Here is a 15,820-nt window from a genome sequence, read left to right on the forward strand (position 1 = left end):
AATTTACGTGCAGTGGTGATACCTTCATTTCTCCTGGGAAAGGAAATAACGTAAATCATGTGAACACAGGGTGGGCACGATGGATTCATTCACTCAGATGACAAACATGATTAAATTGGATAGCCAGCTTTAGTGCAAGATAATTCTGGATGCTTGGAAATTGATTTCTCTGTCAGGCTGGCATCTTTTACACTGTTTATAGAAAAAAAAGTTTATTTCTGTGAATTTTTAAATATGTGGTAAATGATAACGCATCAATATCAACCTTAGGTAGAGGATTGTAAGGTGATGATTTGGAGATGCTGGTGTTGGACTGGGGTGTACAAAGTTAAAAATCACACAACACCAAGTTATAGTCCAAATGGTTTAATTGGAAGCTCTAGCTTTCGGAGCACCACTCCTTCATTAGGTGGTTGTGAAGTACACAATTGTAAGACACAGAATTTATAGCAGAAGTTTACAGTGTGATGTAACTGAAATTATACATTGAAAAATACCTTGATTGTTTGTTAAGTCTCTCATCTGTTAGGATTGTCCATTGTAGTTTCACTTCTTTCATATGTAAATCACAAAACACTTTTTAGAAGTTACATTCTGAGGTTAACTTTAACAATTGGTGAAGAGCCCAGATAATGTGTTGAAGGTTTTTGCCCCCTGTGTGCTGTTGTCAGTGCCACAATGTTTAGACTGATTCAAATCTAAAAAATGAGTTACCAGAGTCTTACATGGATTCATGCAGTTTTTGAGCAAGGTACAAATTCATCCCACAAACGTATAAGAGTTTGTGTGTGTGTGTGTAGCGCAATGGTGGCCACCTGTAGTGTGATATCAACCCAAGGTCCCGGTTGAGGCCCTCCCTATGGGTACCAAACTTAGCTATCAGCCTTTGCTCAGCCACTTTTCACTGCTGCCTGTCCCAAAGTCCGCCTTGGTGGATGGTCACCCGAAGGTCTGAGGCTGAATGTCCCGGACTGCTGAAGTGTTCCCCAAATGGAAGGGAACACTCCTGCCTGTTGATTGTTGTGCGGTGCTCATTCATCCATTGCTGTTGCCTCTGCTCGGTTTCCCCAATGTACCATGCCTCAGGGCATCCTTGCCTGCAGTGTATGAGATAGACCATGTTGGCGAAGTCGAATGAGTACCTGCCACGCAAATGGTGGGAGGTATCCCCACGCGTAATTGTGGTATCCATGTCCACACTCTGACACGTCTTGCAGCACCCACCATGACAGGGTTGTATGGAGTTGTCCTGAAAGCGGGACAGTTTGCTATGAACAATGATCTGTTTGAGGTTTGGTGGTTGTTTAAAGGCAAGTAGTGGAGGTGTGGGGAAGGTCTTGGTGAGGTGCTCATCCTCATTGATAATGTGTTGCAGGCCGCGAAGAACATGGCGTAGTTTCTCGGCTCCTGGGAAATACTGAACAACGAAGGGTACTCTGTCGGTTGCAGCACGTGTCTGTCTCCTGAGGAGGTCATTACAGTTCCTTGCTATGGCACGTCGGAATAGGCTGTCGATGAGTTGAGAATCGTATCCTGTTCTTATGAGGGCATCCCTGAGTACTTCCAGGTGCCTGTCACGTTCCTCCTCATCTGAGCAGATCCGGTGTACGTGTAGGGCTTGTCCATAGGGGATGGCTGTTTTAATATGTTTTGGGTGGAAGCTGGAGAAGTGTAGCATTGTGAGGTTGACTGTGGGTTTGCGGTAGAGTGTGGTGCTGAGGTGCCCATCCTTGATGGAGATGCATGTGTCCAAGAATGAGACAGATAGTAGAGAGTAGTCCATGGTGAGTTTGATGGTGGGATGAAACTTGTTGATATCACTGTGTAGTTTTATCAGTGACTCCTCGCCATGGGTCCAGAGGAAGAAAATGTCATCAATGTACTTGGTGTATAATGTTGGTTGGAGGTCCTGCAGAGAGAAGAAGTCTTGTTCGAAGCTGTGCATGAAGTTGTTGGCATATTGGGGTGCAAATTTGGTCCCCATGGCTGTTCCATGTATCTGGATGAAGAACTGTTTGTCAAAGGTGAAGACATTGTGATCGAGGATAAAGCGAATGGTGCTCGGAGATTGGCAGTTGTTGAGGCACCAATGGCATTGAGGATCGGCTCTCTTTTAGCTAGGTTTCCATAAGCAAGTGGTCTGTAGGCAACATGATTTTCCCTTCTCACACAGTGGGGTTAGAGCCCAAAGAGAGAAGAAGCAGGTCGACAGACAAAGGAGTAGGGCAGAACATTCTGCAAAGTGGTCACGACTTCCCATCCTCCAAGAACCTCCACGGTGCAATCTCTGATGCACTGACAAGGATCTTTAGTCAGGGCATTCCAGGATGGCAATTGAAGAGCAGCCACTGGTACTAGTCCAGAGTGTTTATTAATACAATCCTGCACTGATTCTGGATTAGGATCCAATACAGAGTCGTCCATGTGATCAATCTTGAGTTATGCTGCCAGGAAGATTCCATCATATTCCAGTTGAGTGTCTCTTCTAACACGTTGTAGTTGGAACATCTTATTTCCATCGTAATATAGGTAATCCGGAACAAGATGAATCAGTCCCACGATGTGTCCGATCCCATTAGGATGTAGTTGGCCCAATGAGGCAAATAGAAAGTGATACCTGTGTCAAATCACCAAAAGATAAAACACTTAATTGCTACTGTTCAGATTACTGCAATACTTATAAAAGGTATAGCACTGTTACTAATCATTCATTTTAGTGAACACCAGGAAATTAAACAAAACAATTATATGGTGATACTTTAAGCAAGCTCAAATGAATTACTTTATCCAATTACCTTTTCCAAAGCACCTATTTGGATTGTTACTGTCACTATACATTCTAAACCTATTACTTGGTAATCATTGTGTTCATTATTTTTCAATTGAACTTGGATTAAAAATTGTTTTGACATTCTTAACTTACAGCTTCACCTTTTTGACCAATAGATACTTTGCTGGATCCAGTTTCTAAATGTTTTCTTCTTTGCTTTTTATTCTCTGCACCTTAATTTGCAAAGCCAAGTATCCTGTATGCTTTCTTATCAATGCATCTGCCACTGTTAAAAAGGTTTGTGAAAATGTATCCCCAAGTCCTTCTGCACTTGCACCCTCAGTCTAGGTTATGGAGTCTCCATATTGTTTCCAAAACTACTTTGTATTAAATTGGATATGTTTATATGGCTGAAATTTGCTGCTATCCTGCTCACTACTTACTACATTTCCAATTTTTGTAGCATCTGCAGACTTCAAATATTTTGACTCCCATTCACTAGGCAAAGAATTTATAGAACATTTACAACATGACAGGTGGCGATTTGGCCTATCGTGTTCCTGACATTCAATAAAGCTTTGCCCAGCCTTGTTCCACCTTCCTGCATTAAGTTCATAGGCCTGTAAGTCATGGCTTCTCCAGTGGACAGCCATGTAACTTTTTAAATGTGAGTGCTTCTGCTTTCAGGTAGTAAGTTTGAAATCCATATAATCCTCTGGGTTAAAAATACATTTCCTCATCTTCACTTAAGTCCTCTGCTAAACACATACTCTGTGGACTTTGACTCCTTTACTCTACTCAGGCCCCTCATAATCTTAGATTACTCAATGAAGTCACCTCTTGGCCTTCCTTGTTCCAAGTAAGGTAACCCTAGGATGCCCAATCTCTTCTCATAGTAAACATTTTTCATCCTGGCAACATGCCTGTAAATCCCCTCAACCTTTTCAACCACAATCTCATTTTCCCTGTTAACATGGTCTGCAGGGCTACACGCCATACACAAGTTGTGGTCCAACAAGTGTTGAGTACAGTTTTAGCATGTCCTCCCTGTTCTTCTCTTCTGTGCATTGGTTAACACACATTTTCTAAACCAGCTCATTTGACCAGATTCTATAAAAACCAGCTCATTTGACCAGATTCATACTGAACTTTAAACACTAAATCTTTCACTCTCCAGATGCTGCCAGACCTGCTGAGTGTTAACTCTAACTTCTAAATATCTATCTTTCCAGACTGCTCAGCATTCTCCCATTTATTCTGTACTGTAAGTTGCAAAATATATCAGTGCACACCTATTTGGATAAAATTTTATTTTCCACTGCCCTTTTGTCTCAAAATCTATATTTTTCTGCTCTTTAAAGCTTTCCTCCTCACATAGCCAATCTTTGTTTTACCTGCAAAGATTAATGACCTGAGAGCTGAGCTCTATAGAATCACATTAGTAACAGTTTTTCAGTACAAGAACACACATCAATCACTACCATTTGCTTCCAGCCAGCAAACAAATTTTATACAAATGTATTATTGTAATGTATATACAATATTGTCTTATTCCTTCCTCTTTGTTACTTCACAAGGTGGATTAGTCAGGGTTTGGAATGGGGAAAACTGGTTAGCTCCGTCGACTAGCCTGCTAGTGTGATTCAAAAGTGTCAATACCTAGAGTTTGATCCCTGTTCCAGTTCAGGTAGACTTGGGGTTTTACTCATCACTTTGCCTTTTAATTTAAAAAAAACGTCTCAAGCCATAGTTCAGAGACCCTGAAATGATTGAGGATGCTACCTGGAGAAGATGATTGGACGTAATTTCTCTTCATCAAATATTTGCTGGCTCTCCTTTTCTTAAAAAAAAATCATCAGTCTGTTTAGACTTTTTGTGACAAATCCAGGGCAGGTACAACTTGATCCCTGAGTTTCGAGCCCAGAGTTAGGGACACAACCACTGCATCACAAGATTCTCTTGGTGTCCTTGATTAACGTGTACATCTCCAAGTGACAGTTAATGGTTTCCCCACCGTTGAGGTTAGACTGACCATTTTGTTCCACTCTCTTTTATGAACAGAGTTGCAGCTGAGGGATAACCATTGGCTAAGAGACTGAGAAAACTCCTGGGGTCCTGCAAGATCTTTCATGCATTGTCATTACCTGTAATTACCAACAGTCAGCTCCACTGGCAAACTGGATAGATTCATTTGAGTAACGTTCTCCTCAAGTGAGTTGAAAAAAACACAAGGTGGACCATGTTTAAATTGAAGTGGATCATCCATCCTGTATCCTCGGCACCTGTGTAAAGGGAAATTTGATTTAACAGTCAGGGGATTGTTTAACATACTGTCAGCAATCTATATCTTCCAATCCAACTTGGATGGCAGCTACCTCTGTTGCTGAGACAGTATTTGTAACATGTTTGCAGTTTGATTCTGTTGGTGATATGATGTAAGTTTTCCCAGTTGTTACAATCCCCATAGAGAGCAATAACCATAAAGTAAAGGAATCCCCAACCAATGCCTGATAAAAGAAAGGTTTCATTTTAAACAATATTTACTCTCACAATCAAACCGACATTTAACTTAATTCAAACATTAACAGGCAAATGACCATTAAAATTATATTTTAAATTACATTGTAGATTAAATAATCAAAACAATAAAGATACATTTTGCAAAATTGCAAGGCTCCTTCAGCGATAAAGGCAATAAACTCAGCTACTGAGTCCTATGGACATCCGTTGTTGAAATAATTCTTTTCCTGATGCAGAGAATAGGCCCAACATCTCCTCATTTAGTCAGTCATTTTGTCACACTAACATGGAGCTAAAAATCAGATCCTTCCAGAAAATCGCTTCAGCATTTAGCTTCCAGAATCCCTTTGTGGATAAACAGAAACTGAAAACTTTGACTTTAAGGAGCAAAAATACTCATAACCAAGCAGAGCTTCATCCCCTCTGCATTCACTCCCTTCTCTATTGCTGACTATCTTCAGTTCTGGTTTGCTGACATAGCACACATCAGGATTGGGAACTTGGGTCCATATCTCCAGTTGGCTCCCTCTTCAGCCTTGCCAGAGTTCGCCCAGGGCTGCGGTCGCTTAGCTGCCTCCTATCCACTGGCCAGGAGGATCTGTGGTTCCATTGGATCCAACGTCAGGTGTTTTACAACCATTCAATTCCTTACCTTTTATATGGTTTCTGTGTTTCAGATCCAAGGTCATTTCTTGCTATTGCACTTATTCCATCTCACACTAACAAACCATGTTTCCTTCTGTCCTGTCCTTTCAAAAGGTTACAGACCCCTGTGCATTTGATTGCGAACTTCGATATTCTTTTAATAATTATGGGAGACAGTTACAAGATCATGCCCATTCAATTTTGTGTGTGCCATTAATTAACTTACTTTTCCTCGCTACATGCCCCCTCCGAATATATTTTGCATTTAAGTAAAGAGCCATTAATTTAGCCTTTTTTCTATTTCTCCCTCTTGACCCTATCTGCAACTATTTTCCAATGTTTGTACTCTGTCCATTCCTGTACCACCCTGGGTATTGACTCTGGGCATTGTTATCTAAAAAGGCTGCCATGTAATGCTGCCGTATCCTTTTGCTTGTCAGTCTACATATCCCCCCACCCAAACACTCCACAGACCCCTTATTAATTTTTTTTAGTTGTCCTAGTCATAAGTATAGAGTTATGGAGTCAAGGAGGAGAAAGTGAGGTCTGCAGATGCTGGAGATCAAAGTTGAAACTTTATTGCTGGAACAGCACAGCAGGTCAGGCAGCATCCAGGGAACAGGAGATTCGACGTTTCGGGCACAGGCCCTTCTTCAGGAAGAAGGGCCTGTGCCCGAAACGTCGAATCTCCTGTTCCCTGGATGCTGCCTGACCTGCTGTGCTGTTCCAGCAATAAAGTTTCAACAGTTATAGAGTCAAACAGACCTTACGGTCCAACTCATCAATGCCAATCAGATATCCAAACAAATCTAGTCCTATTTGCTAGCATTTGCCCACATCCTTCTCATCCCATCTTATTCATGTACCCATCCAGATGCCTTTAAATGTTGTAATTGTACATGCCTCCACCACTTCCTCTGGCAATTCGTTCCATACACGCACCACCCTCTGTCTGAAAATATTGCCCTTCTCACTTTAAAACTATGCTGTCTAGTTTTGGACTGCTGTACCCTGGGAAAAAGAGCTTGGCCATTTACCCTCTCCATGCCATTCATGATTTTATAAACTTTGCTATCACTAAATCCCTCCAATCCAGTCAACTCCCTGTAAATATTTTCTGAACCCTTTCAAGTCTAACATCTTCCTTACGAAGTATGTAGTATTCTAAAGGTGTTGCAACATGACACTCCAACTTCTCTACTCAATGCACTGACCAATGTAGGTAAGCAAGGCAAATGCCTTTTTCACCACTCTGCCTACCTGCAACTCCACATTCAAGGAACTATACACCTGCACCCTGAATTCTTTGTTCAGCAGCACTCACCAGGGCCTAACCATTAATTGTACAAGTTCCGCACTGGCTTGCCTTATCAAAATGTGCCACCTCACGTTTATCTAAATTAAACTCCATTCGTTACTCCTTAGCCCATTGGCCCATCTGATCAAGGTACTTTTGTACTCTGAGATAACTACTTGCAACTGTCCATTACATGACCAATTTTGGTGTCATCTGCAAATTTATTAATGATGCCTCCTATATGTACAACCAAATCATTATTTTAAATGACGAAAAGCAGTGGACCCAGCACTAACCCTTGCAGCAAAAGCTGTTCACAAATCTCTTATCTGAAAAAAATCTCTACCACCACCCTCTGTTTCCTATCTTCAAGTTAATTTGTATACAGTTGGTTAGCTCCCTCTGGAATTCCATGTGATCTAATCTTGCCGACCAGTGGAACTATGAGGCATGAGGTAACTTGTCAAATGCCTTGCTGAAGTCCATTTGGAATGCCAATCTGCCTTCTGTCTTGTTTGTCACTTCTTCGAAAAACTCAATCAAGTTAGTGAGACGCAATTTCTTATGCATAAAGCCATGTTGACTCAACTTAATCAGCGCTAGTGCTGGGGTTGAATGAATGACTGAATTTCCGAGTATTGAAGACAACCCTTCATTCATTCAATACACTGCCTAGTGAGCCTCAATCATACTATTCAACATTTCTTATCCACTGGAGTGTCAAGTGAGCTGTTACCTAGCTACCTAGCCAAGCGTCCAGTACAAAATAAAGGGTGGCATCACAGGAAAACCGAATTGCTTGGTAATAGCTGGAAATTTAACTATTATAGGGTCATGTACAGCATGGAAACAGACCCTTCAGTCCAACTTGTCCATGCTAATCAGATATCCTCACCTAATCTAGTCCCATTTGCCAGCACTTGACCCATACCCCTCTAAACCCTTCCTATTCATATACCCATCCAGATGCCTTTTAAATGCTGTAATTGTACAAGCCTCCATCACTTCCTCTGGCAGCTCATTTCACACATGCACCACCCAGGGGTAAATTGAAGCTTTCTGAAGATACTCTTAAATAGAACTGAGTTGAATTGCACTAGTTTATTTCTTTTAGCATATTTTCCTAATCAGTTGAAACTTTATTGCTGGAACAGCACAGCAGGTCAGGCAGCATCCAGGGAACAGGAGATTCGACGTTTCGGGCACAGGCCCTTCTTCAGGAATGAAGATTCATTCCTGAAGAAGGGCCTGTGCCCGAAACGTCGAATCTCCTGTTCCCTGGATGCTGCCTGACCTGCTGTGCTGTTCCAGCAATAAAGTTTCAACTTTGATCTCCAGCATCTGCAGACCTCACTTTCTCCTATTTTCCTAATCAACCTGCTCAGAGATGACGTTGCACACCTCTGGAGCAGGTGGGAATTGAACCTGGGCCTCTTAGTCCAGGGAGAGGGGCATTACCACAAGAGGGCCCCATGACACATTCCAGGTCATCTTCAATAACAATTAATGTCCATTTAGACTTCAGGTGACTGACTGATAATTGTCCCTCTGGTAACCTGAGTCAGCTACATTATTAACCTGTTGCCAAAACACCTGGTTTGAGCTCTTCATTTATTTCTGAACCTTTGGAAATCAGCAATTTTCATGCGAAACAAATAAGTTAAACAGGTAAAGTGACTGTACCTTCCAGCAAGAGCTTTTCCTTGAGACCAACAAAATATTTTTCGAATGTAAAAGAGCACCTTAGTCATCAGCAATTGTAAAATATTTGGCGTCTTCTTTTGTAATTTTGGACTGTGGAAGGAAAAAAGAGAAAAATAATTCTTACGAACAGAAGATGCCCACAATGGAGAAATATGATTACAATGGAGAGTCAGCTTTTGACTCTTTCCAAAGCAGTAATTTGTAAATGAAACAAAGAAATATAAACAGATAACGTGACTGTACCTTCCAGCAGGAGGTGTTTCTTGACATTTACGTGACATCCTTCCATTAATAAGAAAATCATTATTGATTAATAATTGGAATTTACGTGCTGTGGTGATACCTTCGTTTCTCCTGGGAAAGGAAAAAAACATAATTTGTGTGAACACAGGATGGATTCATTCACTCAGATGAGACACATGATTAAATTGGATAGCCAGCTTTAGTGCAAGATAATTCTGGATGCTTGAAAATAGATTTCTCTGTCAGGCTGGCATCTTTTACACTGTTAATAGAAAATAAACCAAGTTTATTTCTGTGAGTGTTTCGATATGTGGTAAATGTTAACATGCATCAATATCAGCCCTAGGCAGATGATTGTCAGGTGGTATGGGTAAGAATTATCCAGTTTATTTATTGGTTATTTTTCAGTCCAGCTGGCATTTCACCACCACATGCTGAATGGTGAGGCTATTGGGTACATTGAGATAGCCTCCATGTGGTGTCCTTGGTGAGGGGCTAAGGAGAAAGTAAGGATCGCAGATGCTGGAGATCAGAGTCGAGAGTGTGGTGCTGGGAAAGCACAGCAGGTCAGGCAGCAACCAAGGAGCAGGAGAATCAACGTTTTGGGCATAAGCCCTTCATCGGGGGGGGGGGGGGGGGGGGGGGGGGGTAATGGAGGGTGCCTTCCTTTCTGGCTCTTCCACTTGTTTTATTTACTGACAGAGGATTTGGATGCTGCTGACTGGATCTGTTGTCCATCTATTGCTCATCTATCTCTTGACTTTGAATAGTGGTGTGTATGGAGGCAACAGAGCTGGACAAGGATGGGGGTGAATGACTCTAGTGGTGTCTTCACTGGGGATTGTGAAGGCAGTAATGCTGGAGAAGAGAACAGTAGAGAAAGTAAACTTTACAGTAATGAAGTTTTGAAAAAAAGTTGTTGGAAAAATTGAGAATGAGATCAGTTTAGAATTAGTGATGAGTGGATCATGCAAAACACTGACTATTTTGAACAGGATTAGGAAGCACACATGCTCTCTGCTGCATTTTAAAATCTGACAATCACTAAAGCTAAAAAGAAAAGCCCCTTTCTGGCCCCACCATGGTAATTTCTGTTTGAGGAGGTATTTTTGATACTTACATCATCTTGTACTTAGAGAAAGTTGCAAAATTTCTTCTTTTAGGACAACAATCCTCTGAGCAAACACTCCGCTGATTGAGGGGTTATGCTCAAAACATTGATAGTCCTGCCCCTCAGATGCTGCCTGACCAGCCGTGCTTTTCTAGCACCACACTTTTCTTCTCTTGTTATTGGCTGACATTTGTGTGGCCTTAAGGTTATTGCTGATGATTAGCCAGATATTGAAACAGTGCCTGCATGCAGTGTGATCTGGACAATATTGAGGCTTGAGTTAATAAATAACATTCATGCAGCAGAAGTGTCCATCTCCAACAAGAGAGAATCAAACTTTTCCTTCTTCACATTCATATAGAATCACTAACAGTGAATCCCCCACGACTAGTAATCCTTCAGATAGTAGTTAACCTCCGGTCTCCCCACAGTCTGTTCATGCTCTCAAAGGCAGGAGTCTGATGGAGTATTCTCCCTTTGCCTGAATAAGTGCAGCTTCAATAACAGCGATGAAGTGTCAAATCAGCCAGGACAAATAATGTGCTTGTTCAACACCCCTTCTACCTCCATAAATATGATTTAATTTTATTTATTTTAATCATGTGTACATAAGTACAGTGAAACGTTTTGTTAGCGAGCAGTACAGGCAGATCATAGTAATTAAGGACATACAGATCACAGGGTTCTTAAACAGAGTGAAGCATACAAGTTATACTGCATAGGAGGTGCACAAAGCAAGAACAGCATTAACAAGATCAACATTATTTGAAGTTGGAGAGTTCATGGCAGCACGATGGCACAGTGGTTAGCACTGCTGCCTCACAGCACCAGAGACCTGGGTTCAATTCCCGCCTTAGGCAACTGTCTGTGTGGAGTTTGCACGTTCTCCCCGTGTCTGTGTGGGTTTCCTCCAGGTGCTCTGGTTTCCTCCCACAGTCCAAAAATGTGCAGGTTAGGTGAATTGGCCATGCTAAATTGTTAGATGAAGGGGTAAAGGTAGGGGGATGGGTCTGTGTGGGTTACTCTTTGGAGGGTCGGTGTGGACTTGTTGGGCCGAAGGGCCTGTTTCCACACTGTAAGTAATCTAATCTAATCTTCATTCATCAGTCCAAAAACGGTAGGGAAGAAGCTGTACTTGAACCGGTTAGTGCATATGTTCAAGCCTCTGCCAGATAAAAGAGGGGTGTAGCAGAGTATTACCGGTAGGGGAAGAGTCTTTTATGATAATTGAGTTGACTGGGATTATATTCATTGGAATTTAGAAAAATGAGGGAAGATCTTATAGAAACATATAAAATTATGAAGGTAATAGATAAGATAGAAATAGCAAGGATGTTTCCACTGGCGGATGAAACTCGAACAAGAGGGCATAGCCTCAAAATTAGCAGGGTAGAGATGAAAAAGCCTGCAGAGACAGGAATCCAGAGTAGACAGGCAGGATGCTGGAAGGACACACAAGCCAGGCAGCATCAGGAGGTGTAGAAGTTGACATTTCGGGAGTAACCCTTCTTCAGGACTGGGGGTGGGTGTGGAGTGAGCTGCAGATAAAAGGGGTGGGAAGGGCAGGGTGGTGAAATGGGGATAGGTGAAGGTAGGCAGAGGGTACGGCCTGGTTGGTCAATGGGAGGAATGAATTCAGAAAGTGGCTGGGAGGAGTGGAAGGGAGGGGGATGGTCGGGGAAGGGAGTTGGGGGAAGGGAAGTGAAGTTATTTGAAATTGGAGGACTCAATGTTGAGTACTCTGGGCTGTAGGCCAATGTGTGGTTTTGTCCTTTGTGGCAGTGGCAAAATTAGGGGGAGCAGATTTAGGACTGAATGAGAAGAAATGTCTTCACCCAAGGGTTGAATCTGTGGAATTCCCTGCCCAGTGAAGTAGTTGAGGCTTCCTCATTGAATCTTTTTAAAGCTAAGATGGATAAGCTTTTTAACAGTGAAGGAATTAAGGGTTATAGTGAAAGGATGGGTAAGTGAAGGTGAGGCCACGAAAAGATCAGCCATGATCTTATTGAATGGCAGAGTGGGCCCCAAACATCAGTTGGCCTATTCCTGCTCCTGATTGTTCTGCTCTTATGCTTTTTTTAACAAGACCTGAGAAAAATAAAATTCTCTGCTCCTCAGTCTTATAGTGAAACCCCTTATTCTTAAACTATGTCCCCAGTTCTAGTCCTACTCGAAAGAGGTAACAGCCACCTAATAATTACTTACTGGATGTATGTAGTACCATGGATAATTCTGACACTTCAGGGCTGTCTATTGACTGCTATTGCACACCGTCCACATCTTCTCCCTTATCCACTGCCTGGACATGACTTGGCCATGGGCACTGCAGATCCTCAGTGCAGGACTCCCTACATGGCAGCCCTCCCCCTTTCTCCTGGGGATCTGGGGTTGAGGGTGCTGCACACATCGGTCACCTGCAACTGCAGATTGCGGTGGTTCACAGACTCCCAGCCCATCTGCATCTTCTGTGGTGCTGTGAAGTCTGTGGATCATGTATATATTGGGTGTGGGCGTTTGTACTCCCTTTTTAGTTTCATTAAAGACCTTTTTTTTTGTGTTTTTGGTTGCGTTCAGTTCCACGTTCCTGATCTTTGAGCACCCGGTGCAGAGGGGCGCATCCAGTTCAGAGAACCTCCTTGTGGGTCTGCTCCTGGGTCTGGCCAGGCTGGCCATAAACAGGTCCAGGCAGCAGGCCGTGGAGGGGATCATTAGGGCTGATTGCCTGCCCCTCCTCCAAAGTTATGTTCGGGGTCAAGTGTCGCTGGAGAAGGAGCATGCAGTGTCTGCCAACACCCTCCAGGTTTTCAGGGAGAGGTGGGCACCATAGGGTGTGGAGTGCTTTATTTCTCCCTCTGATCCCTGCCCTCCTGTTTGATCATCCAACATTGCCCCTTGTTGAGAAGGGCACTGTTTGTCTCTGGCCATTCGGGTCTGTCCTTTCTTCCTGGTGCTGGAATATAAATAAAGATTTACATTGTCCTACACGTACCCAGACACAACATAGGTGCTAAGGAACTAATAAGCACGACCTCTGTTAGGCCGAGGTGTGGGGGTTTAAAATAAAAAAAATATAAAAGGGAATTCAGAGTCTCCTCACTTCAGAGAGAGAAAAAAAACAAAAAATAAAAGTAGTACTATGGATAGTCCATTTTATTCAAAAAGAATCTTACCGTTCATTCACGATGAGCCGTTATGATCAGCTATGTTCCTGTCAGCCGCGCTGCTATGTGCCGGGTTTACAACACTTGCGTGTCAAGACGCGATAGTGATCAGCAGTACAGACGCACGGTGGTAGCAATGGGAACATCAGCCCCTTCTACTTACCTTCCCAACCACACACATATTTTGCCGCCTAAGCTGTGGTCCCAACCAGTAGCGCTGCCGGAGCTAATGAAGGCTGGGGGCGGGTAATAACACGCTGCTGCATGCACAACAGTGAAGAGAAAAACAGCTTATTGAGTCTGTGCCACAGCTTGGCCAAACGTCGAGCAGCTTGGAAAAGTTTAGCTCCATTTCGATGCTTGTTTGATTGTACTTAATGTTTTGGATTTGAAGTGTATTGGTTATTCAGTGCTGATTAACCAATTGTGCAGATTAAGAAAAAATTAAGCAAGGTGGATTTTCTTGAGTTAGCCAAGTAAGACTTCAGTTTTATTGTGATGCAAACCACTAAGTTCAAAGCATTTTTAAAATTTTAAAAATGTTAAAATAAAGTCCAATATTTACTAACGCTCGTTACACGCTATGCAAACAGGAAAAATACAATTAAAGATCATTTGATTAAGGTAGAAATTCACAGCTTGCAGTATGGAAAAATTTCAAAAACTTAGCAAATATGATGAAAGGAGACAGAGATAGAGAGAGGGCGTGAGAAAGAGAAACAGACAGACAACCAGTGTGATTTGTGCTCTAATTCCCACTTCAGCATCCACAAAAATGCTGAATCACATTACCTGTCTCCGTGTCTGTTACATATCTAACTTTGTTCATGTCTGCAGCTTATCTTTGGCCATTGCATTTTATGAACACAAAGTCTTAGGTCATTTACTTACTGTTGTTAACAGCACAGGAAAATGGGCCATTTTGACATTTCTTGGTCATTGAAGCGTAGAAGGTTAAGGGGTGACTGTTAGAAACGAAAATCGCTTCTCAATAATCGCTCTAGACAAATTCAGGAAAACAAAGTTTTATTAGCAAGTCTGCAGAGTTGGGCACTCTTCTGAGAAAAGCGCGCCGAGGCTAACAATGTCTTCTGATTAAATACAGGACAAGTCCTTCCCCTCTGTGGTTCTAAAGAGTCACGAGGTTCACATTCTAAACCGTTCAGCAATTTTCCATTCTATATCCTTATCTTAAAGTCTATAGCAGATGTCCCCCGAGTTGTTTTTTTCTTCTTACCCTGTAGTCTTATCAGTCAAGGACTTATTCTTCTCTGTCAGAGTTAGTGGTCCTATTAATCAAGGACTTGTTTTTCTATTCTGTGTGAGTGGTCTTATCAATCAAGGACTTGTTTTTCTACTCTGTCAATGTGAGTGGTCTTATCAACCCGTAGCAGCAGATGTCTCGTCTTTTATTACAGAGAAGCATGTTTTACCCTACCCCTATGGCTCTATTCCCCTTAGACTCTGAGGTCATGCACATCTCAGTTGTTTGTACCGAAATCGTCTCTCACAATTCCACCCTTTTTTTTTATGTGCATGACAAAGATAAGCCTCCTCTCATCAAGGGCCCGGGAAATCCTTGGTCTTTCGCAGCAACAGCACCTTAAGTTCCTGCGTTCCATGTTGGGGTATCGCCACTGCCTGGAGTTGGGAAATATTTTTCTGGATTAAAGATTGAACACAGGGGGTCAGGCAGGGTAAGATGAGTAAAAGCATTACGCCCCCCCCAGCCACCAGTAACACTGTGCGCCACCAACTACCACCTAAGAGACCAACCCACCATCCGATGCTACCAAGAGGACGCCAGGATTGAACCGGCACATGGGCCAGTTTCCGAATTTTATCGGAAATCTTCAAAACCGCTTTACCATTATCGTCAATTTTCAGACAGCAGTTAGTCAGGTTAAACTTCCCGCACACGCCCCCTTCCGAGGCCAACAGATAATCCAAGGCAAGCCAGTTTTGGTATATAGCAGCCCTCATCTGATTCTGCTGCTTAGCCAGCAACTCCAGGGCCAGGGCGGTCTGATTAGTAATGACCTCTACGACTGCTTGGAGCCTGATAATTCGATTTAACATATAGATAGGAGTACGGTATCCCCATGATCCGTCCTGTGCCCATGTAGCAGGCCCGTAGTATTCAATAATACGGGCCGGTGGCCATTCATCCCCCCAATCACCAACTTGGATATCCCTTGTTGGCCTCCGCAGGGAGTCAAATAGTTTAACCCCCAAGTCGTGGCCCTCCTCCCGGGGTAATAAGAAGAACTCTGGTCTAATTATACCCAGGAAGCATACCCCAGCCCATCCTATGGGCAACTTGGCATATGCCTGATTACCGCATATCCAGAATAGGCCATCTGGGGCAG

General features: G+C 42.7%; 1 protein-coding gene across 3 annotated transcripts; it reads right to left on the reverse strand.

Annotated features, from left to right (window-relative positions):
- Positions 1-356: 356 nt before the first annotated feature.
- On the reverse strand, positions 357-14,479 carry LOC148149452 (uncharacterized). Of its 3 annotated transcripts, none has more exons than XM_087990146.1 (5): positions 14,343-14,479; positions 9,180-9,290; positions 8,916-9,026; positions 4,915-5,052; positions 357-2,617 (listed from the first exon to the last, which is right to left on the reverse strand). In XM_087990146.1, the coding sequence occupies exons 2-5, from the start codon at positions 9,215-9,217 to the stop codon at positions 2,440-2,442; spliced, it is 465 nt and encodes a 154-aa protein (XP_087846272.1). In that variant the 5' UTR covers positions 9,218-9,290; positions 14,343-14,479; the 3' UTR covers positions 357-2,439. The 3 variants fall into 3 exon arrangements, with proteins under 3 accessions (XP_087846272.1, XP_087846271.1, XP_087846273.1); XM_087990145.1 differs by lacking the exon at positions 14,343-14,479 and adding an exon at positions 13,461-13,571; XM_087990147.1 differs by lacking the exons at positions 9,180-9,290; positions 14,343-14,479 and adding an exon at positions 13,461-13,576.
- Positions 14,480-15,820: the final 1,341 nt, after the last annotated feature.

Source organism: Chiloscyllium plagiosum, unplaced genomic scaffold (genome assembly GCF_037043375.1).
Source record: "Chiloscyllium plagiosum isolate Xiang-an unplaced genomic scaffold, Cpla_swu_hap1 HiC_scaffold_8, whole genome shotgun sequence".
In the NCBI taxonomy this organism is placed as follows: domain Eukaryota; kingdom Metazoa; phylum Chordata; class Chondrichthyes; order Orectolobiformes; family Hemiscylliidae; genus Chiloscyllium; species Chiloscyllium plagiosum.